General features: G+C 55.3%; 1 protein-coding gene across 2 annotated transcripts; it reads left to right on the top strand.

Moving 5' to 3' along the window:
* Positions 1-1,131: 1,131 nt before the first annotated feature.
* Positions 1,132-16,920, top strand: TTYH1 (tweety family member 1). Of its 2 annotated transcripts, none has more exons than XM_045532759.1 (13): positions 1,132-1,366; positions 4,522-4,700; positions 6,790-6,901; positions 7,666-7,886; positions 9,690-9,785; positions 11,051-11,123; positions 11,422-11,497; positions 11,950-12,005; positions 12,209-12,301; positions 12,503-12,595; positions 15,839-15,981; positions 16,304-16,384; positions 16,536-16,920. In XM_045532759.1, exons 1-13 carry the CDS (start codon positions 1,241-1,243, stop codon positions 16,567-16,569), a joined length of 1,383 nt encoding a protein of 460 aa, XP_045388715.1. In that variant the 5' UTR covers positions 1,132-1,240; the 3' UTR covers positions 16,570-16,920. The 2 variants fall into 2 exon arrangements, with proteins under 2 accessions (XP_045388715.1, XP_045388713.1); XM_045532757.1 differs by adding an exon at positions 16,125-16,170 and having other exon boundaries at positions 16,304-16,915.
* Positions 16,921-22,111: the final 5,191 nt, after the last annotated feature.

Genomic DNA, 22,111 nt, shown 5'->3' with positions numbered 1-22,111 from the left:
AGAGATGGGATCACAGGGGCAGCTAGCCTCCCTTGTCTCCATCACCATCATCAACACTGTCATCAGTATCATCACCTTCCTCCTCCTTGTCCTCACTGTCGCCATCAGCATCATCAACATAATCACCACCACCACCACCATTAATGTTTTTCCCTAGTCCTTTATTACTGATCTGTGGCAAAATTTTCTTTCTACTTCTCATCTCAACCCGCCTAAGGGAGGCTAGGTGTGGGGCCTCAGGTGGCAAAGTCTAGCCCCGCCCTATAGCAAGAGAGGACTCCCGAGGCTGGATTCCTCAGTACCTGGGTGATGATGTCAGGGTTGCCAAGTCCCCTCCCAGGGTCTCCGCTGTCCCATCTATCAGTGTGGCATCAGCAGGTTCCTGCGAGGCTCAACGTGGGTGGTTGCCAGAAGATACTTTGTAAGCTGTTATGTCGAATGCCAAGGAACGGGGGTCCTTAGACACCCTGACGTAATCCTTAATCAGTTTGGAGGAGTTTTTAAACACATGAGAGGCATCCCTATAAAGATGGGAGGGGTCCCTATGCGGATAGGCGAGGTCCTTATACAAGTGGAAGGGGTCCTTATGCAGACATGCCGGGTTCTTACGCGGGTATACGGATCGTTTAATGCATTCTGCAGTGGTCTGTACACATGGGAAGGTTTGCGTTTTGACGCTATGTCCTTACATAGGCTAGGGGGAAAAGTGGGAGGGGAATTTTACCCCAATAAAGGCGTCTTTTACAGGTGAGAGTACTTTTGCACACAGAAATGAGGGATTTTTATTCCTGCAACTGGCCGTCATTTGTAATACGCTGTGCGAATTCTAGCGACCTTTACTTACACGGACACGAAGGTGCCACATAAAGGGATCATTATGTCATTATGTTTTAGGGTGATATAGCAGCATGAGGGGCCTTATATGGACAAGGAAGGCTATTTTCAAGTCGCGGTACAGCCAGCAGCGCGGTACCTGGGCGGGCAGCAGGTGGGAGACTCCACGGAGGGGCGGAGCGCGGGGACCCGCGGCGGGCGCCCGCAGTCCCCCCTGCAGCCGCCAGGGGCAGCACCGTTCCCCCCTGGCCCGCCGCGCCTCCCCCAATCTCCGCCTCCCACCCCCTCCCTCCCCCCGCTCCCGCTCCCCTGAGCCCCGCCAGACCCCGCTCCGCCCGCGCCCCGCTCGACTCCGGAGGCTCCCGCAGCCCCGGCGTCCGCCCCGCTGCCCCCTCCCCCGGGGGCCATGGGGGCGCCCCCGGGCTACCGGCCCTCAGCTTGGGTGCATCTGCTCCACCAGCTGCCCCGCGCCGACTTCCAGCTCCGCCCGGTGCCTAGCGGTTTCGCGCCCCGAGAGCAGGAATACCAGCAGGTGGGAACGGGCGCCCGGTCCTGGGGGCCAGGGCTGGGGGCCGGAGCTTCTGGGTCCCCAGGGAGGAGGGGGCTCGATCACAGATTCCTGTGTTCTCCGGGGCTGGGGGCCGGGCCCGGACTTTGGGGTATCAGAGGGAGGAGGAGCCTAGGGCACCCACACCTGGAGGCTCCCCTGGGACGGGCGCTGGGGTCCAGAGCCCCAGCTCCTTAAATGAGGACGGGTTAGGGCCCTGGACCCCTGAGTGCCAGAAGAGGAGGAGACTGGGGTCCCCTGGATTCTCGGGTCTCTGAGGTCTGCCTGGCAAGCCAGCCTCCAGGGTCATTGGGAGGGTAGGTCCACTCTCCGTGTCCTAAAGGATGATCCGCCCCCCAGAGAATAAGAGCTGGAAAACATGCCCCAGTTAAGGTGGGACCCGGGGAGAGCGGACCTGGTAATGGTGGAGAGGAAAAGCTGGGGTTCTGGGTGGGACCGAGAGCCTGAAATGGGGAAGGGGGTTAGGGCCAGGCTGGGAAGACTTGGTGGTGCTGGAAGAGGAAGCGTCCGGCGTGTCCCAGGACAGAGGGCCGTCAGGGCGCCGGAGGGGTGGGGGGCGAAGCGCAGGCTGGGCTTGGGGAGCCGCTGGGAATGACAGACGTGGGTCCCGGAGGGTGGGGCCAGTGCGGGAACCTCACAGAAGCCAGGGTCCCTAGGGAAAGAGCCCAGCTTGGGGCAGCTCCAATGGGCCGAGAGAACTGTCCCCTGACCCAGTTTAATTCGAGTCCTTGACTTTGAGATTAATGAGGAGAAAGGCTTGGCTGAGCTGGGGACTGGGTGGAGGGGCTGGGAGTCCTGCCCGGGCCCCAGCAGGGGTCCTGGGCCCTGCCTGCAAGGTCTGAGCCCCTCGGATCTGTCCTGGGTTGCTCCCGGGAACCGGGGCTGGGGATTGGAGAGCTTAGAAGGAGTGGGGGGGTCCCAGCAAAGCGGGGAGGGGGATGTGTGCTGCATTCTGAGCTATTTGGGTCATGGCTGGCACAGCCGCGAGCTGCTCTTCCCCGCCTACTCCACGCCGCCCCCTCTCACCGCCAAACGGGGATCGCCGTCCCCTCGCCCACAGCCTCCGGGTTACACAATCACAACCTCCAACGCTGTCCCACCGACTCCCGGCCTCGCCAAGACTCAGGCCTGCTCAGGGCCACGGAGCCCTCCCTAAGCCGCACGCGGGGTCTCGGAGTCACCGAGAGCTCCGCTTGGCCGGCTGGTGGCAGTCAGGGTCACAGTGCGGGTCACGCACACAGACCCCAGCAGGACATTCCCATCCCCGAAGATGGGCCCCGTGGGCACAGCTGGAGACACAGCCAGGGACCCTGGGACATGGACCTGCAAGGACACACTCACACAGCCACATACACACACTCATACTCGCTCATATGCACACTCACTCACACACACACACACTATACCCACTTATTCCCGTATACACACTCACACTCACACACTCACACATGCATGCTTATACTGACTCACTCAACACGGGCTCACACATTCTCACACATATGCACACACACATATGCTCACACACTCACATATGCACACTCACACACATACATGCCCCCACACTCACACATGCACACTTACACTGGCCCACTCAACACACAAATTCACACACACTCACTCATATATGCACACTCACCCACATATACGTGCCCACACATGCACACACGCACACATATACTGACTCACACTCAACACACACATGCACACACCCACACATACCCACACACTTATGCTCACACACTCATGCACTCTCATACATGCACACAGATTGACCCTAACACTCATTCACACACACTCACCCACACGTATACTCACAACTCACATATATACGTATCATACTGTCACGTGCTCGCACACATTCACTCACACACTCACACTCACACTCACACTCACACACACTTAGGGGTATCCTCATCTCACGACACACAAATTCAGTCCAAGATAGAACATCCAGTCTCACACCAGAGACACAAAACCTGCACACACTTGTGACACACTCCACTGCTAGGACAAAGGCAGAAACACTGTGGTTTAGGAGAAACAGCTTTGGTGTGCCCAGAGCTGTGGTTCTGATCCTGATGTTGTCCCCACCTGCTGTGTGGCTCAAGGCAAACCCCTGTCCCGCTCTGGGCTTCTGGGCAGACAGGACTGCATAGGTCTGCTGTAAAATCCTGCCACATGGAGAGCCCTGTTACTCTGCGAGGCTTTCCCAACTACAGACACGTTTTCTCTGCCTGCCTCTGTCCTCACAGGCTTTGGCTGTGTCCTCATCCCTGTCCTCGTCTGTCACTGTCACTCCTGCCTCTCCAGCCTTCTATACTGACTCTTTCTTTGATCTCTCTTTCTCTCTGACTCTGTTATCTCCATCTCTTTTGGTCTCTGTCTTTTTGTGTCTTATCACTGCACCCCTCTGTCTGTTTCTGGTCTTTATTTCTCCTTTCTTGGCTGTGTCTTTCTGCCTGTGCCTCCCTCTACCCGCCCCACCCCATTCTGAGTCTTGCCCGCGTGTGTGCATGCACGCACACATGCCCACACGCATACATACACGTGCGTGCGCGCTGCCACACAGCCCCCCACCCACCCCTGGGTGCCAGGCTCACGCTGCAGTGGGGTGTGGAGCTCAGGGGCAGGGGGGAGAGCGTGTGGTGAGCTGGGAGGACTAGCAGGGAGGAGGAAGGAGGCAGCACGCCCCGCAACCTGGCACACGGCACCAGGAACAGGCGCCCTCGCCCGTCCCCTGATCCCACACAGTTGTGGGAGAGCCTCAGCAGGGTTTGGGGAGATGCTCCATTCAGACTGCCAGTTGCAGTGAGGAGGAAACCAAGGCTCAGAGAGGGGGAGGCCCTGCTAAAGGTCACACAGCCATTGGGGAGCAGAACAGAACCGGAACCCAAGGCTGGGGATCCCCAGTTGGAAACTCCTCGCAGGGACCTGTCCCTAAATCCCAGAGCCCCAGGGGCCAGCTAGGGAGGGGCTGGGGACTCAGTCTTCCCTCAGACCTGGCCAGGGGTGTGTCCCATCCCCACTCTGACATCCTGGTCCCAGACCCACACAGGAAGGGAGCTCTGAGTCTGGAATGTGCTGATGCCCTCTGAGGCCTGCTGTCACCCCTTCCCCAGGCCTTGTTGCTGGTGGCGGCCTTGGCGGGCCTGGGCTTAGGCCTGAGCCTCATTTTCATCGCTGTCTACCTCATCCGCTTCTGCTGCTGCCGGCCCCCAGAGCCCCCCGGGGCCAAGAGCCCCCCGCCTGGGGGAGGCTGTGTCACCTGGAGCTGCATTGCTGCCCTTCTCGTCGGCTGGTAATGGGGCCCCAGGGTGGGTGGGCAGTGGGGATGGGGCTCCCCAAGCTCTCTGTCAGCCTTCCTGGTGGTGTCCTGGCACGTGGGAGAAGAAGACAGGAAGGACACTTCCCCCTGCCATTTTACAATCCTACTGCTGCCTCATGGCAGAGAGAATTGTTCCCATTTGATGGATGGAGAAACTGAGGTTCCAGGCAGGAAGTGACTTTCCCAAGGGCAGCCAGCCTGGCGGGAAGGGGTAGGGGTTAAAGCTTGGTGGTGGTCAGACTGTTTGGTTTTGGTGGCTCTCCTAATGAACAGCTATACAACCCAAGGGAGTGCTAGAATCTCTCTGGGCCTCAGTTTTCACACCTGTAAAGTGGGCATTACAGTACCACCACCTCTTAGTCACGGTAAGACTAAATGTGAGGCAGCACAGTGTGTGTGTGTCTCACAGTTGTACTCAGTAAATGTTAACTAGTGATGTCATTTACTCATTCATTTAACAACTCCTTATTGAGTGTCTGCTAAACGCCAGATACTGAACAAGCCAGACAAGGAGCTCCTCACGCAGCTCACATTCGAACCAGGGTTGTGGACAGTAGACAGATACAATTCAAGAGCACCTGCTCCACACCCAAACCAGAGCTGCTCCAACTCCTTCTCACAATAACACCGCTGGATTCAGGGTTGTCATGCCCGGTGTTGAAAGAGGAAGGCTCCGGGAGGGGATGGAGGGCAACTTTTCGGGGCTGTGTGGCTTCAGAGGCAGAGGGGAGATTCAGGCCCATGTTGGTAGGAGCTCAGGGGGCTTCTAATGCAAACACACCATTTACCAGGAACCAGTTCTGAGCACAGCCCCCCCCCTCCCTGGCAGGGCAGCACCCCCAGGTCATGGACAGCTGTCCTAGTCCACAGATTAGGGGACTGAGGATCCCACAGAGCCAGAGACCTGCCCTGGACCCACAGCTGGCAGGTGGGGGACCTGTGTGGGTGTCTCCTACAGCCAGCTGGGGGAGTGGCCTGAAGCCCTCACCCCATGCCGGGCTCACTGCAGGGAGAAGCAGTGTGTGTGTGTGTGTGTGTGTGTGTGTGTGTGTGTGTGAGGGTCATACGTGGGGGGGGTGCCCTATATCCAAGACACTTCCTCCTCAGGCTCTCCAGAGTGGGGTTGGACAGGGAAGGTGGACAAAGGCCCAGTGGGGGAGAGACACGGCCCAGCCCCCTCAGCCTGGAAACAAGAGGAGCTTTGTGAGACTCTGAACAATGGGGCGGGGGGCACTGGGGTGGGGGCACTGGGCGTCTGATCCCAGGGCTGGGGGTGGAGGCCCGCATAGCGGGGCTGGGAACTGTGAGGGTGCGCCCTCTCCACTGTGGGACGCGGTGGTGGGGAGGGGAATGGGGCCCCGCATTCAGGCCCCACAATGGAGCTCTGTGTGCTGGAAGGGCTGGGGTGGGAGCGGGGAGGGGGCCGGCTTCTGGCCCATCCTCCAGCCCTCCCTTGCGTATTCCCTTGATCCCCTCCCAGCTGGCCAGACCCTTGGGTCCTGCGGTGGGTGGGAAAAGGCTGAGAGCTCCAGGCTCGGTGACCCCCAGGAGATGGTGGCGGCTGGGGGGCCCTGCACTCCTAGGAGCCCCCAGAGGTGGGGCGGGGAATGCCTGGGCCCTGGAGGGAGCCTTTTTGATGGCCCTAAGGACTCCTAGGACAGGTGCTGAGAATGCTGGATACTTGGCAAAGGATGGAGGGGATGGATTTGGGGCAGGCAGAGGACAACTTCCCATCCTGGGCTAGGCGTGGCTGGGGTTCTGTTCCAGGGCGGTGCGAGTTAAATCTGGGGCTCCCTCCCCTCTGCCACTCCACCCACCATTAGCATCACAATGACGTCCCTGGCTGGGGGAGTGAGGCCTTCCCGTTACCTTGGCAACCGATGGGGGCCAGGCTGAAGTCGTTCTTTTCCCACGGCGGCGGGCTAGACCAAGGGAGTAGGGGCTGCAGATGGGATGGGTGGATGAGGAGGTGGGGCGGAGGGGGCAGGGCAGGGTTGGGGGGACAGTGGCCCCCAGGGTCCCAGGACTGGTTGAGATTTCCCCTCCCTCCTCCTCCCCTCAGCGCTGGCATTGGCATCGGTTTCTATGGTAACAGCGAGACCAGTGATGGGGTGTCCCAGCTCAGCTCAGCCCTGCTGCACGCCAACCACACGCTCAGCGCCATTGATCACCTGGTGAGGGGGCCAGCGGCCACCGGACCCCAGACCCACACCCTGACTGGCTCCCCACACGGGGACCTTGGAGCCCTACACCCTGGGGACAAAGGGATCGAAGCTCAGAGCCAAAACCCCAGGCTTGAAACTTAGGACCCCACATTCAGAACTTCATACTGAGAGCTGCCAACCTCAGACTACATGCCCAGCCCCCAACCCTGCCTGCAAATTGAGGGCCTCACACGTGGGACCCTCAGAACCTTGAGCCAGACATGGAACTTAATGCCCAAACCCAAACCCCAGACTCACGCCCAGGCCCAGCCCTGGACTTCAACTGGGAGCCCAAACCAGACAGAGACCAAACACCAGGGACCCCGGCCCCTGTCCTCCGGTCAGACCCAGGGCCCCAGACCTGATCTTTGCCCCACATGAAAGGTCAGGGACCTCAGCCCTGAGACCCAGGACCCAGACTGGAGACTCTGGGGGGCAGACGCAAACTTCAGATCTAAGACTCCTGACTTAATCCCAGTCCCGGGGCGGGAACCTCTACACCAGGATCAAGCCACCCACCACCCAGAGCTTCTGATAGAGGGCACAGAACTCTACAAACTGGACCTCTGAGCCCCCTCCCAGACCCCTCCCCTCCTTCCGTCTTCAGACGCCCTCAGACCTCAGCCTCAGACCCACTATTGTGCACTGTGACTTCACCCCTAAGCCCCTATCCCTTAACCATGGGCTTTCCCCCAGGACGTCCTCCCAGACCTCAGACCCTGCCCTGCCCCCAGGTGCTGGAGACGGTGGAGACGCTGGGCGAGGCAGTGAGGACAGAGCTGACCACCCTGGAGGAGGTGCTCGAGCAGCGCACGGAGCTGGTGGCTGCTGCCCGGGCCGCTCGGCGGCAGACAGAGGCTGTGGCCCAGCAGCTGCAGGGGCTGGCCTTCTGGCAGGGTGTGCCCCTGAGCCCTCTGCAGGTGGCCGAAGATGTGTCCTTCGTGGAGGAGTACAGGTGAGAGGCTGCTTTTCCGCCCTGTGCTGCAGCAGTTCTCAGACTGGGTTCCCGGAGGGACGGTTGGCAATGTCGGGAGCAATTTTGGTTGTCACAGCTGGGGAAGTAGGTGAGGTTACTGGCATCTAGTGGGTGAAGCCCAGGGACGCTGCTCAATGTCCTACAATGCACAGGACAGAGTGGCCCAGCCCCAATGTCAGCTAGGACGACAACATTGCTAAACCCCGCCGTGGAGGGACAGATGGAGTGACCTGGTGCCCATCCTCACACCCGTGTACTTGCCCCTGCGATTGTAACTTCACTCAATTATTCATACACTCATTCATTCTCTAACTCACCCATTCAGCAAGTCACACTTGGACTCAGGCACTCCTGGACTCACCTGGCAACTCACTCGTTCACCTGTGTGACACGCGTATTTGTTCAGCGAATATTTACTTGGCACCTTCTGGTTAGAGAAGCAGTGTGCCCACGTGGCTAGAAACCTGGGCTCTAAAGCCAGACTGCCACTTGCTAACCGTGTGGCCTTACACAGTCACTTTCCATCTCCCTGCCTCTGTTTGCTTGCCTGTAAAATGGGTGTCGTGGTAGCCCTCCCCTCAATGGATCGTTGAGGACCAGATAAATCAGTATCTGTCGTATCTGTCGAGTGCTTAGAATGGCGACCAGCACACAGTGGGCATTGTAGAGGTGTTTGCAACGGGCAGACGTGCCAGGAATAGGGGCAGAGCCATGGGCAAGAGGCTGAAATCCCTGTCCCAGCGGATGCGCCCCCAGTGGAAGGACCAGTAGGAAACAAACGCAGGAGTAAAGCAAGTCCTCTGCAAGGCGGTGGGCCGGGAGAGCTTCCGAGAACATTAAACAGGAGTTGGCGGGGGAGCAGGTGCCAGGAAATATCCTCTGGGTGCACCAATGCGAAAGTGCCCAGCACTTGGGAGTCCCTCAACAAGCAAATCAGGGGCCCCCCAAGGGAGAATCTTGCTGCAGCTGTTCACAGGCAGCAGGAGGGGGCACCTTCCCTGGGGAGGGGAGCGGTCAGGGACCAGGGTTGTGGGAGTGAAGCCCACAGCTATGTGGGGACTGCAGAGAAAGATGCTGTTAAGTGAGCACTTACTATGTGTCAGGCACTGTTCTGTGGCCTCGCCTGCATTCTCCTCGGTAATCATGGTGAATTACTATTATTTAATTGCTAATTTTTAAAGTACATCTAACTTTCCTTCCTAATGGTCAGGCTAATATTTAAGTGTGCCCGTGTGCTTGGCACTCTTCTAAGCCCTTTACCTGTGTTCACTCATTCAACACGCAACAACGTTTGGAAGTCAGTGCTGTAATGCGCTCCCCACGTTACAGGTGGGGAAACTGAGGCACCGAAGGTTATGGTTACTGGGACAGAGTCACTTAACTGGTTAAGTGGAGGGGCTGGGGTTGAGACCCAGGCAGACTTTGCCTCCAGACACCATGCCCGTGGGTGGGCGGTGAGACCCTTTTGTGAATGTGCACATGGAGTGAATGTCTCCACTCTGCAGGGCAGGGTAGCGGGTGAGGGGTTGGGACACAGAGAGGCCAAGCCACACGTCCATGCTCAAAGAGCTTGTGTGTGGTCCGGCCAGGGCTCAGTCCCAGGTGCTCAGGACCTATAACCACTCCAGTGTCCCGTGTCCTAACACATCCATGTCACAGGTGAGCTGGGCTGTGGCCCAGAGACTCTCAACAGGCTGAGCTGGGGGTGAACATGGGGTGCTGCTCAGTCTGGATGCCTGGAGGCTGGGTTTGCTGCATCAGCCCTACCCTGTCCCCTCCCAGGTGGCTGGCCTACGTCCTCCTGCTGCTCCTGGAGCTGCTCGTCTGCCTCTTCACCCTCCTGGGCCTGGCGAAGCAGAGCAAATGGCTGGTGATTGTGTGAGTCCGGACGGTAGGAGGGACCCCTTGCTAGACCGACGTCCCAGTGCTGTGCCTGGCATTTTCCCTGGTGGACAGGACCTCGCTCAGTCTCACAACTCTCTTACACAAGGGCTCATGGTCCTTCCTGGGCTGGGCTAGGCACCATGCTAAGGGCGGGGCATGCAGAGAGGCAGGGAGGAAGACCCCAAAACAGGCAGTCCTTGCAGTATGAAGCGTGCTGAAATCGTGGAAAGAATAATGACCATGCTTGCAATAAAGAGGAGGATGATCACTGACATCTATTGAGGGCCGTGCACTCTGACTCCTTCACTTGCCACAGCAATCCCGTGGAGGAGGTACGGTTAGGCTCCCATCGGGCAGGTGAGGGACCTGAGGCAGAGGCAAAAAGTCCAAGCCTGCATGGCCCTTAAGTGGCACTGCAGAGCCGCAGGATCCACATTCTTATTTAACAACTCACTCTATGTGCCAGACACTCTTCTGGGCAGTCCATGGAACCCGCAGGCCCACCCTCCTTGCTTAACAGAGGGGGAGACTGAAGCTCAGAGAGGTTGGGCCACTTTCCCAGGGCCACACAGCTAGGAAATGCCAGAGCTGGGATTCAAACTGGGCCAGCCTATCCCACTGGAAGAGCCTGCCCGTGTGTCCTCTTCTGCCTCCGGGGAGGGGGCTGCATTTGTGCCCACACTCCCCCTGGGGTGAGAGATCTGGCCACCCTGTCCAGGCCCCCTCTGAGGCTTGCAGGCAGGCGAGCATGGCCACAGCAGATCAGGGCTGGGACTGGAGGCCCCTCTTGCTTGCTGACCACCCCACCAGTGCTGACCCCGCCCTACCCTGGGAGAAGTCCGGAGGAGGCCAGGCAGAGCCGGAGGCTGACCAGGCTGCGGGTGCACCTGGGAGCATGTTGGGGAGGTGCTGGGCCCCAGGACAGTGAGCCCAGAGGTGGGCAGTCGCCCTCCCGCATCCCAGAGCAAGGCAGGGCAGAGAGGACCTGGGATCCAGGCTGCAGACCTGCCAGCCCAGGGCTCTTCTCACCCCCCTGCCCCCACACCTCTGGGCAGGGGCCAGATGTTCAGGTCGACGTCAGCAAACACCAGCCCACCCCACCCCCAACTTCTCTGTGCCTAATTCTGATCCTCCAGCCTCCAGAGGTGGGCAGAGGATGAGGGTGGGGCTGTGCCGGGGTTTAGGGTGTGGGAAGGGCAGAGGCAAGGTGGAGAGATTAAGAACCCGGAGCCCAGTCCCCCCGCCCCCACCCACTACAGGATGACGGTGATGAGTCTCCTGGTTCTCATCCTGAGCTGGGGCTCCATGGGCCTGGAGGCAGCCACCGCCGTGGTGAGTGCTGGGGCCACTAGAGGTCATGGATCGTGGGGTGGGGTGGAGTCCACTGCCTTAGTCCTGAGAGGGAGGAATTGGGGGGACATAATCACATTTCTGAGGTTTAGGGCTGTCTCCTGGGTCCCGAGGGGACGAAGGTTTGTGACCTAGATACTTGGGCTCTAAGGGAGGAAGGGCTGGGGGCCTGGATCCCTGGGTCTGAAGGGAAAGGGACTGGGGAGCCAGGCACTGGGTGCTGTGGACGCGTGGAATCGGGGCAGTTTCAAGTCTGAGCCCTTCTCTCTGCCTCCCTCAGGGCCTCAGTGACTTCTGCTCCAATCCGGACATCTACATCCTAAACCTGACCCAAGAGGAGACGGGGCTCAGCTCAGGTGATTCTCATTGACCTGGTGGTGGACCTGGTTTCCTCAGGCCTGCCTGGGGAGTTGGGGGGATCAAGCACCCTCAACCAGGCAAGACCCAGAACTCTGGAAAGGAGCTCCCAGCGCCTCTCCCTGCGGGCTGGAAGGAGTGCCAGGTGCCATAGTCAGCCGGAGAGAGAGGGTCAGGAGGGGTGGTGGGCCTGGGCCTCAGGGATGGGAGGACTGACCGGCCTCTTGGGGAAAATGCAGGAGCACAATAAGTCAGCATTTCCCAGGAAGAGTGTGGCGACCATCGTGTCCCCTGGCTGTGGCTGGAGCAGCAGAGGATGAGGGGCTGCTGGGGTGAGGGTGGGTGGGTCTCTGAATGGCAGGCTGTGGGGCTCCAGGGAGGGCTCCTGAGCCCGGGAGGTCCCTGGGGGCCCAGGCTCATGGACTCCTTCCCTCTCTTCCTCCCACTTCAGACATCCTGAGCTATTATTTTCTCTGCAACCAGGCGGTCTCCAACCCCTTTCAACAGGTTAGGGCAGCGGGCAAAGGAAACGGGCGAGAGGGCACCCAGGAACCTGGGCTCTCAGGGGAGGAGGGTGGGGCGGGCCTGGGACTCCTGGGTTCCAGGGAGGATGAAGGTGCCAGGGCCCAGAGTCCTGTCTCCGGGAGAGAAGAGGAGGGCGGGCCGGGGGCGTCCACTGCTAGGTTCCTCTCCCTCCCTGTCTTCCGCAGAGACTGACTCTGTCCCAGCGAGCTCTGGCCAACATCCACTCCCAGCTGCAGGGCCTGGAGCGAGAAGCTGTCCCTCAATTCCCTTCAGCGCAGGTCGGTGCGATGGGCGCTCCCTGCACACCGCTCCAAGGGATGGGACGGCGGGGCGGGACCCCCAGCAGGTGACGGGCTAGGGGGTGTGGGCGGGGCCTGCAGAGCGGGGCGGAGCCCGGGCCGTGGGGGGGGCCTGATGGATTGGAGGGATAACTACCCGCCCCCCCCCTCCCCGGCTACCCCCCGACCCCCCACCCGCAGAAGCCTCTGTTGTCCTTGGAGGAGACGCTGAATGTGACAGAAGGAAACTTCCACCAGTTGGTGGCACTGCTGCACTGTCGCGGCTTGCACAAGGTAAACCCCGTCTCCTCCCCAATTTCTACCCCCAAGAAGAGCCTCTGTCTGGACCCACAGAACCACCTCCTTCCTGTCCTTGGACCCCTCCCATTGCCCCTGGGAATTTCTATAGATGGACCAATATTATTTATCTATCATATATCTGTTCTCTACCTATTACCTATCAGCTCTCTCTCTGTCATGTGTCATCTATATTCCTTCCTTTCCTCCCTCCTTCTCCCCCCACTGCCTCACCCCTCTATCCGTAGGGTCCCCACCCCTCCTGCCCTGTCTGCTCCTCCCACCCTTTCCTTCCTCCTCCCTTCTCCTCTCTCCCTCCTCCTCCTCCTCCCTCCCTTCCTCCTAGAGGCTGGGAAGTTTAGCGAGTTCTGGAGCAAGACTGCCTGGCTTCCAGCCCTAGCTCTAGTCCAAGTCACTTGACTTCTCTGAACCTCAGTTCCCTCCCTTATAAAACTGGGATTATAAGGATGAGTACCTGTGAGTTCTCATGTGACATGTGCTGTTAACATACCAGACAGGCAGGGGTAGGCAGGGCACCCAAGAGGAAGCGTGTCTGGTGTTCTGCAGACTCATTCCAGTCTGGGCTCCACTGCGGGCCATGTGGCCACAGGCAGGTGAGCGTCACTGAGTCTTGGTTTTCCTACAGGTACAGTGAGGAAGGATGATACCTTCTTTACTGGATGGTTGTGAGGGCTGAAAAGAAAATCCCCCTCTGAAACAGTGGGAGTTGTCCTAAAACGCAGACCTGACCATGCCTTTCCCTGGCCAGTCTTCCCACCCTAACACCTGGCATGTACATAGTGTAGGCTTTGCCACGTGCCTGGCTGTTGTATTTTACAAGTAGTAACTCACTAACTCCTCATAATAATGCTATGAAGAAGAAACTACTATTAGTATCCCATTTAACAGGCTTGGAAGATGAGGTGCAAGGAGTTGAGCGACTTTCCCAAGGTCACACAGCCAGCCTGTGCACATGGAGGGGACAGGGGCCTTTTGGAGGGTCGCTGTGCCCCTCCCCCAGCCCCCACAGCCAGGCAGTTGCTCAGTCTTGTCCCTTCTGCTTCTGCAATGTCTTTGTCCAACCACCCCCAAGGCCCCTGCTTCAGCTCAGGCCTCGTGCTGTCTCCTGGAGGAGGATGCTTGCCCACCTTCCAGCCTGTCCCCTCGGGGACTCTAGAATAGGGTTCTCAGATTCACCATACAGCAAATAATGCTTTACTATATGTACATCCTGTGCAATGTTGGGAGATACTTATACTAAAAAATGATGTGTTGGGTGTCTGATGTTTGAATTTACCTGGGAGTGCTGTGTTTGATGTGGCAACCCTACCCCAGAGGGAGCCATCCACGCCAGAGCATGGATTTGAACTTTTCCTGGTCCCTCTCTGATCCCTCCAGAGGCTGTCATTGCCCCCAGGCTTCTGAAACTGACATTTGAACAGGGGTTGGGCAGCCAGCGCTGAATCAATACTCAGAACTGCTGCATGTGTGAGCTGAGAAAGGCTGGGAGGCCCGGGCTACCCTGCTCTTTTGTACAAGGGTAACCAGGGGCCCAGACACTTGTCTAGGGTCCAGCAGAGACTGGGCCCCAGACTCCTGTGTGAAGGGAGGGGGTGTGGGACGGACGGATCAGAGTCTCTACCCTCCACTGACTGATGCACCATGTACCCTGGGCTTCTGTTTCCTGTCTGGACCTCACGGTCCCCACATTAAAATCAGGGACAAGGGACTTCAGGGATGAGGAAAAAGAAGGGTGGGCACTGGAACCTGATAGAATCAACTTCCAGGCTGTGTGACTCTGGGCAAGTGGCTGGCCCTCTCTGGGCTTCAACGTCATCCCACTGCTGCAAAAGGCAGCAGTGTGATGGGGTTTGGTCTCTGCTTTGCAGGGCTGTGGTGGGGATGAAGGACATTGTGCACGTGCCTGACACTTTCCAACCAGAACTCCCCATAGCCCTGACAGACCCCTCCCTCCAGGCCTCACTGGCTCAGTAACAGGCACCCCCACCTCACCCAGGTGCTCCGGGCAGACCCTCAGGAATGTCCTTTTGCTCCCTGTCCTTACCTCCCACAACCATTCCGACCGCGAGTTCTGTGGGCCTTTCCTCTGAAACCTATCTGGACTCCAAGCACTGCTCAAACCGCCACCACTGCTGCCCTGGTCCCTTTGGTCCTCACCACCCACCCAGTGCCACAGGAGCCTCTTCCCTGTCCCCTCTCCCCCACCCCGTCTGTCCTCCACTCAGCAGCCAACAACCAGGTGATCCTTTTAAGACATAATCCGATCAAGTTCTTCCTTTGCTTAAAACCCTCCAGTGATTCCCCCAGCACACAGATTAAAACCCCGGCTCCTCGCCCTGACCTACAAGGCCCCGTGTGGTCAGCCCGGGCCCCGGCTGTCTCTGGCTGTCCCAGGCTCTTCCGCATGACCTCTGCACTGGCCCAGGGCCTGGCTCCTCCCTGCTGGCCCCGTCCCTGCAGCAGGCCCACCGGCCCCGTGTCTCTGCCCTGCACTGCCTCCAGCCCCTTCTGTCTCATCAGCCCATCACCCTCTGGAACGACCTTTCCTGGTCCTGTTTACTAAAGTTTCCCATGCTGGAGACGGGCAATGCCTGGTGGGCGGCAGACTCTCAGTGGACCCCTGCTGAATGAATTAGGGCCGTGTGTGCCCGCGGGCATTCAGTACAGGTAGTTATACTAATTTCCCGGGGAAGATAGTAGTCAGTGCTAGCGCTGGTTGAGCGTGTACCATGTGCCAGCTGTCATTCTCAGTCGTGGTTCTTCTAAGTGTTATTCCAAGTGTCCTCCTAAGCCAACGATTTTGCCCCGAGGGACACTTGGGGCAAAGTTGGAGATGTTGTTGGTTGTCACAACTGCAGGAAGGGGTGCTCCTGACACCTAGTGGGTGGAGCACAGCGATTCTGCTCAACACCCTACAATGCACAGGCTCCTCGCAGCAGCAGAGAACTGTCTGGCTTGAAATGTCAGTAGTGCCTAGGTTGGGAAACCCTGCACTAGAACAAGGCAGAGCTGGCCTGGTGACTGGGTGCTTTCCGGGTGCCAGGCCTGTTACACTGATGACTGCATTCTATGCTCAGAACAGCCCTTTGACAGGGGAGGAAACCAGGGCACAGAAAGGTTGGGAGCCAGGTGGACAGTCCAACTCATGTGTGCAGAGAGTGTGTGTGTGTGTGCGCTGGGCAGGAGGGGGCACTGCCTGACAATGCCCTCCGCCCCCAGGACTATGGTGCAGCCCTGCGGGGCCTGTGCGAAGATGCCCTGGAAGGCTTGCTCTTCCTGCTGCTCTTCTCCCTGCTGTCTGCAGGGGCCCTGGCCACTGCCCTCTGCAGCCTGCCCCGTGCCTGGGCCCTCTTCCCGCCCAGGTCAGGAGGGGAGAAAGGGCAGGGTCCTGGGGGAGGGGAAAGGAGGGCAGCACCTGGGGACCACAGTTGTGGGGGGGGGTGTAGCCTCCTGATGGGTCCCCCATCCTGCCTCTCTGCCACTCCCCGCATCGCGCGCACCCCAGTGATGACTACGATGACACAGACGATGACGACCCTTTCAACCCTCAGGTACTGGACCCCTGGATCTGAGGGAGGAGGGGCTGGGGACAGGACCCCTGAGTATGAGAGGGGGGGCTGGGGACCCACAGTACAAAGCAGATTCCCATTCTATCCCCTCCTCTCACTGGAATCTTCCTGGCAGGAATCCAAGCGCTTCGTGCAGTGGCAGTCGTCTATCTGAGCCTCTCCTCCCTGCCAGACTGGAGCCTGCCTCCCTTCTTCGGTCAGCTTCCAGAGCGACACCCCCAGTTCCGCAGCCCGGCCTCTGCCCTCCTCTCCCACACCCCGAGGCACTCCGGGCTGCAAGCTAGGTGTGCCGCACCCTGGTGGCCCTCCAGCCTGCATCAGTGTCCTGTCTCTGCCTCTCTCCGCAGTTCCTTCCCTGGCTGCCGGAGAAGACCCCACTAACCCAGCCTGACTGGGCTCTGACCACTAACACTCCTGGCCACGGACACCCTGCCCAGGACCACCTCCCTGTCCTGGCCCCTGGGCCCCCCCGTCTCTGTCCTTAGCCCTGGGAATAGCTGAGTGGGCAGACCTGGAGGGACCGAGGCTGGCAGGGGAGGGGGCAGACGGACAGCCCCACACCCGTTCTCTGACTGCCAGTCCCATACTTGAAGGGACTGAGCTGGGGGTGGGGGACATGAGTCCCCCCTGTTGCCCCTGCCGCGTCCCAGTGGGCTCCGGGCCCCTGATCTCAACTTGTGGCACTAACTTGGAAAAGGGTTGATTTAAAATAAAAGGGAAGACTTTATTTTACAAGCAGCTGGGTCCTCCTTATTCCTCCCCTCCCGCTTCCAGCCTCTTGGTTGGGGCCTCTCTTACCAGGCCTCCAGGCTGCCCCGTGGTTCCGCTCCTGCCCAGGCTCGGCAGGGGTTCCAAAGAAATTGTTCTTTAGGAAAAAAAGAATTTTTCTTCCTTGATTCTAAAAGTAAGACACATGTCCTAACATAGGAATACACAGATATATCTGGCACAGAATAGATGGCCTAGAAATAGATCTAAGTGTGTGTGTGTGTGTGTGTGTGTGTGTGTGTGTGTGTGTGTATATATATATATATAAATATATATGAAACAAGACAGATTTCAAGCCAGTGTGAAAAGGACTGGTTTAGCAGCAGCGCTGACATATTGGCTCTCCATCTGGCCAAAATCTTCCATGGATAAGTTGGGTAAAAAATCTAAATATATACAAGTAAAGGGACAGAAGTATTTCAAGAGAGATTAGGAGCATACTTCTACGTTGTATATCGGGGGGCGGGGAGGTGGTGACTTTAAGAAGAGATCATAAAGCCAGAAAGGAAAAGATAATTTACTTGACAAATTGTGGAGTGAAAAAAAATACTGTAAAGTCAAATGGCGAATTGATAGCCTTGGGGACAATGTGTATGTGTTGTTCTTTTAACAAATACGGCAAACAAATATATTAATCTTAATACATAAATATAATCTATAAAACCTTCCATAAACTAAGAAAAAGACAACTCAATTTAAAAATAAGCAACAAAAAAAATAAATAAAAATAAGCAACCGAGATGAACATTCAGTGAAATGGAATTCCTCACACCGCTAAACAGACAAGAAAGACATTCAAGCTCTAATAATTAGGAAATGCAATTAGAGACAACAGGAACTTTTTTTCACTGCCTAGTTATCATAACATTAAAGAGCAGTGTCACCCATGCTGGCAAGGATTTGGAGGGACAGGTACTCAAGCACACTGCTTCTGAGGCTGGGAATTGCCACCATCCCTTGAAAAAAATAATCTGCTCATATGAGATCAAATAAAAACTGTATATGCCCATCAAACTGACAATCCTGCTTTCGGGAATCAGTTTATAGAAAGAGAACTACAGGCATCTAAGGATTTATATTTAGAGCTGTTTGCTACCACAATAGTACTGACGGGCTAAATCTGATCAAAACAAAAGTCCAAAAAAAAGAGAAGCCCAATAAATCACTGCACGGCAGGGCTTTCTGGAAGATAGCAGCTCTTGGCTGAGTCTGGGATTTTAGGGAAAACCTGGCAGAGGAGATACTGGAACTGAGTGAGGCAGACAGCAGCGGCACAGTGGAGAAACACAGAGGTGGTCACACAGTTATGGGCCTGGCTTTGCACCCCTGGGCCCCCATTGTGGTCCTGCTTCTCATGCCCTGATGGATGTGGAAAAGTCACTTGACCTGTTAGATCTCGGTTGTATTAAATGGTTATTGTAAATCCAAAATTCAAAGAGCTCTGAAGATCCAAGCCTTCCTGTAACTCACTGGGCGGGAAATCCTGACCCGCTTAGCGTGAGATTACTCATGGACTTTATTTACCCAGCTTGGTGTGAATGTTCACATATTTCCCTGCAGAAATATAACAGGGTTACTTCAAAGGGCTGTGCTGGGTATTGAGGGTGTTGTGTGCTATGTGGAATAGAGACCATATTGCCTTTTGAAACGCTGAAAAATCCTGAATCCCAAAACACATCTGGCCCCGGGGGCCACGGGTCAGAGTTCATTGATGCACAGTGCCAGATGCCGGGTGTCCAGCACAGGACTGCCCTTGCTCCATGCTCGTTAATCATTCCTATCTTGCACACTGCAACAAACGTTCAGCAGAGGCCTTTGATGTACGGGCCTGAGGCCGGGGAACAGAAATCCACTACAGTTTCCACTGAGGGCTCCAGAGCCACATGCCTGCGTTGACTCACTTTCTCACGTTCACATGAGCTGCCTGAACCTGGGGAAGCCCTGGGGCTATTCCAGCTTCTTTGCTCTCAAACACTGCCCTCTAGCGCCTCTGGGTCCATTTCCAGAAGCAGAGGCATCTGCTGATGTGTTGGGTATCTGTGAAGCACCCTGAGATCTAGGCCACTTGATTTCCCATGCCCATGAGCCTGGTGGGGATCTTTAATCAGGAAGATTTAACTAAAAAAAAAGAAAAAAAAAAGACATTTTGCCTAATCTTTACAAAAGAAAAAACTATTTTTTACTTAAAAAAAAATTTTGCTATGGGGACTTCCACTTCTGACAAAGATGGAGTAACAGGAACCGGATTTGTTCTCCTTACTGAAACAACCATAAAAACCAGACCAAATATATAAAACAATGGTGTTCAAGACTCTGGATAGTAAAGTGATCCTTGAGAAATGGAAAACGTCAAGGTGAGCTCTAAAGTTGCCACAGCTTCCTGTGGTGAGTTTCCAGGCTAGGGGACAGGGAAGGGGGACTGAGACAGAGCCAAGAGGACCCCCTGAGCTGAGAGTCTGGGGAGGCCAAATAAGCTGAAATCCAAAGGGTAGAGTACTGGAGAGGAGAGAGCTGCAAGAGACAGAACTCTGGAGATCCACAGAGGGCCCTCCCTTGAGTGTTGAGAGTGGATTAGCTCATGCGGGTGAGGACATTACCCAAGGCCCAGGTGCCATAGACTGCAGGTATATGTCGCCCTCTAAATTCATATATTGAAATCCTAACCCCGAATGTGATGATATTTGGAAGTGAGGCCTTTGGGAGGTGATGGGGTCGTGACGGCGGAACCCTCACGAATCGGATCAGTGCCCTTATAAGAGACCCCAGGAAGCTCATTTGCCCCTTTCCACTATGTGAGGACACAGATAGAAGGTGGGTCTTCACTAGACACCGAATCTATCAGCATCTTGATCTTGAACTTCCTAGCTTCCATAATTGTGAAAAATAAATGTTTGTTATTTATGAGTCCCCCAATCCATGGTATTCAGCTACAGCAGCCCAAATGGACTAAGATACCAGGGAAAGAACTACCTGGGAAGATTAGAGGGAACAGTACCTGAGCACCTGGTGCTCACATAGGGCTTGACAAAGTGCCTGTTCCCACCAGCTGAACCAGAAAAACCTCATAATTGAAGGAGCATTGGGTAGAGTACTTAGAAGGGTCTTACATCAGTTGTGGGGAATACCTAGTCCTAGAATAAACACTGCTCTGGCTCCCCCTGAGAAATTTCAAAAGCAAAACCTAAAAGGATCAAGCTGCTTCCAAGTAACTGCATCCCCAAACAAAGCTCAAGAATATTTATAGGCATACAAAAATAACCAGGACCCAACAAGGTCTGGGTCTTGACAAAGTCTAGCATCCTATTAAAAAAAAAATTACCAAATATGCAAAGAAACAATATAACACATAATGAGGATTAAATTCATTCAATTGAAATTGACCCAGAAGTTGAAATTAGTAGGCAAGAACATTAAAATGGTTGTTATAGTATACTCCATATGTTCAAAAAGTTACTTACAGACATGGAAGATATAAAAAGACCCAAATCAGACTTTGAGAGATAGAAAATTCAGTGTCTGAAATGAAGAATGCACTTATATGGAACCTACAGCAGGTTAGACATTGAAGAAAAAAAGATTCATGAACTTCAAGTCACAGCAACAAAAATCATTCATATGAAACACAGAAAAAAAAGAAAGAGTAATTTCTAAAAAATGAAAAGGGTATTGGCGAGCTGTGGGACAACTTCAGGCATCATAATATATGTGTAACTGGAGGATCCTAAGGACAGAGAAAATAAGGAACAGAAAAAGCATTTGTAGAAACAATGACCCCAAATTTTCCACATTTCATGAAAACTATAAACTCGCAGATCCAAGAAACTCAGTGCTATAAATAAAGGAACATCAAGCCATGAAAATACATGGAGGAAACTTAAATGCATATTACTAAGTGAAAGAAGCCAATCTGTAAAGGCCACATACTGTATGATTCCAACTATGTTCTAAAAAAGGCAAAACTACAGAGACAGTAAAAAGATCAGTGGCCGCCAGGTGTTGGGGGCAGGGAAAAAAAAAAGAATAGGTGGGGAACACTGCAGATTTTTAGGGCAGTGAAACTACTGTATATGACACTATTATGTTGAACACTTGTCACTACATACACATTTGTCAAAACGCACAGTGTCTACAACAGTAAGAGTAAGCCCTGATGTAAACTTATGGGCTTGGATGACAGTGATGTGTCCATGCAGGTCCTCCAATTGAATCAAATGTACCACTCTGGTGTGGGTGTTTTGTTTTGTTTTGTTTTGTTTGAGACAGAGTCTCACTCTGTTGCCCAGGCTAGAGTGCTGTGGCGTCAGCCTAGCTCACAGCAACCTCAAACTCCTGGGCTCAAGCGATCCTCCTGCCTCAGCCTCCCAAGCAGCTGGGACTACAGGCATGCGCCACCATGCCCGGCTAATTTTTTCTATATATATTTATAGTTGTCCATATAATTTCTTTCTATTTTAGTAGAGACGGGGTCTCGCTCTTGCTCAGGCTGGTCTATGAACTCCTGAGCTCAAACGATCCACCCGCCTCGGCCCCCCAAAGTGCTAGGATTACAGGCGTGAGCCACCGCGCCCGGCCAGGTGTGGGTGTTGATAGTGGGGAAAGCTGTGGTGTGTGGGGATGCGCTATAAGGGAACTCTGTACTTTTGTAATTTTTGCTGCAAACCTAAAATTTCTCTAAAAAATAAAATCTATTTTTAAAAAATGCTCAAACCAAAGGAAGGCAGAAAAGAGGAGAAGAGGAACAAAGAAAGATGGGACAAATAGAAACCAAATAGCGACTGGACACCGTGGCTCATGCCTGTAATCCTAGCACTCTGGGAGGCCGAGGCGGGTGGATCGCTCGAGGTCAGGAGGTCGAGACCAGCCTGAGCAAGAGCGAGACCCCCCCCCCCGTCTCTACTAAAATATCTGGCCAACTAAAAATATATATAGAAAAAATTAGCCGGGCATGGTGGCGCATGCCTGTAGTCCCAGCTACTCGGGAGGCTGAGGCAGAAGGATCGCTTAAGCCCAGGAGTTTGAGGTTGCTGTGAGCTAGGCTGACACCATGGCACTCACTCTAGCCCGGGCAACAAAGCGAGACTCTGTCTCAAAAAAAAAAAAAAAAAAGAAACCAAATAGCAAGATGATAGGTTTAAAAGTAACTGTATCAATAATC

Source organism: Lemur catta, chromosome 19 (genome assembly GCF_020740605.2).
Source record: "Lemur catta isolate mLemCat1 chromosome 19, mLemCat1.pri, whole genome shotgun sequence".
Lineage (NCBI taxonomy): Eukaryota > Metazoa > Chordata > Mammalia > Primates > Lemuridae > Lemur > Lemur catta.
Note: the sequence above shows the minus strand (reverse complement) of the source record. Positions and strands in the feature narration are given on the sequence as shown.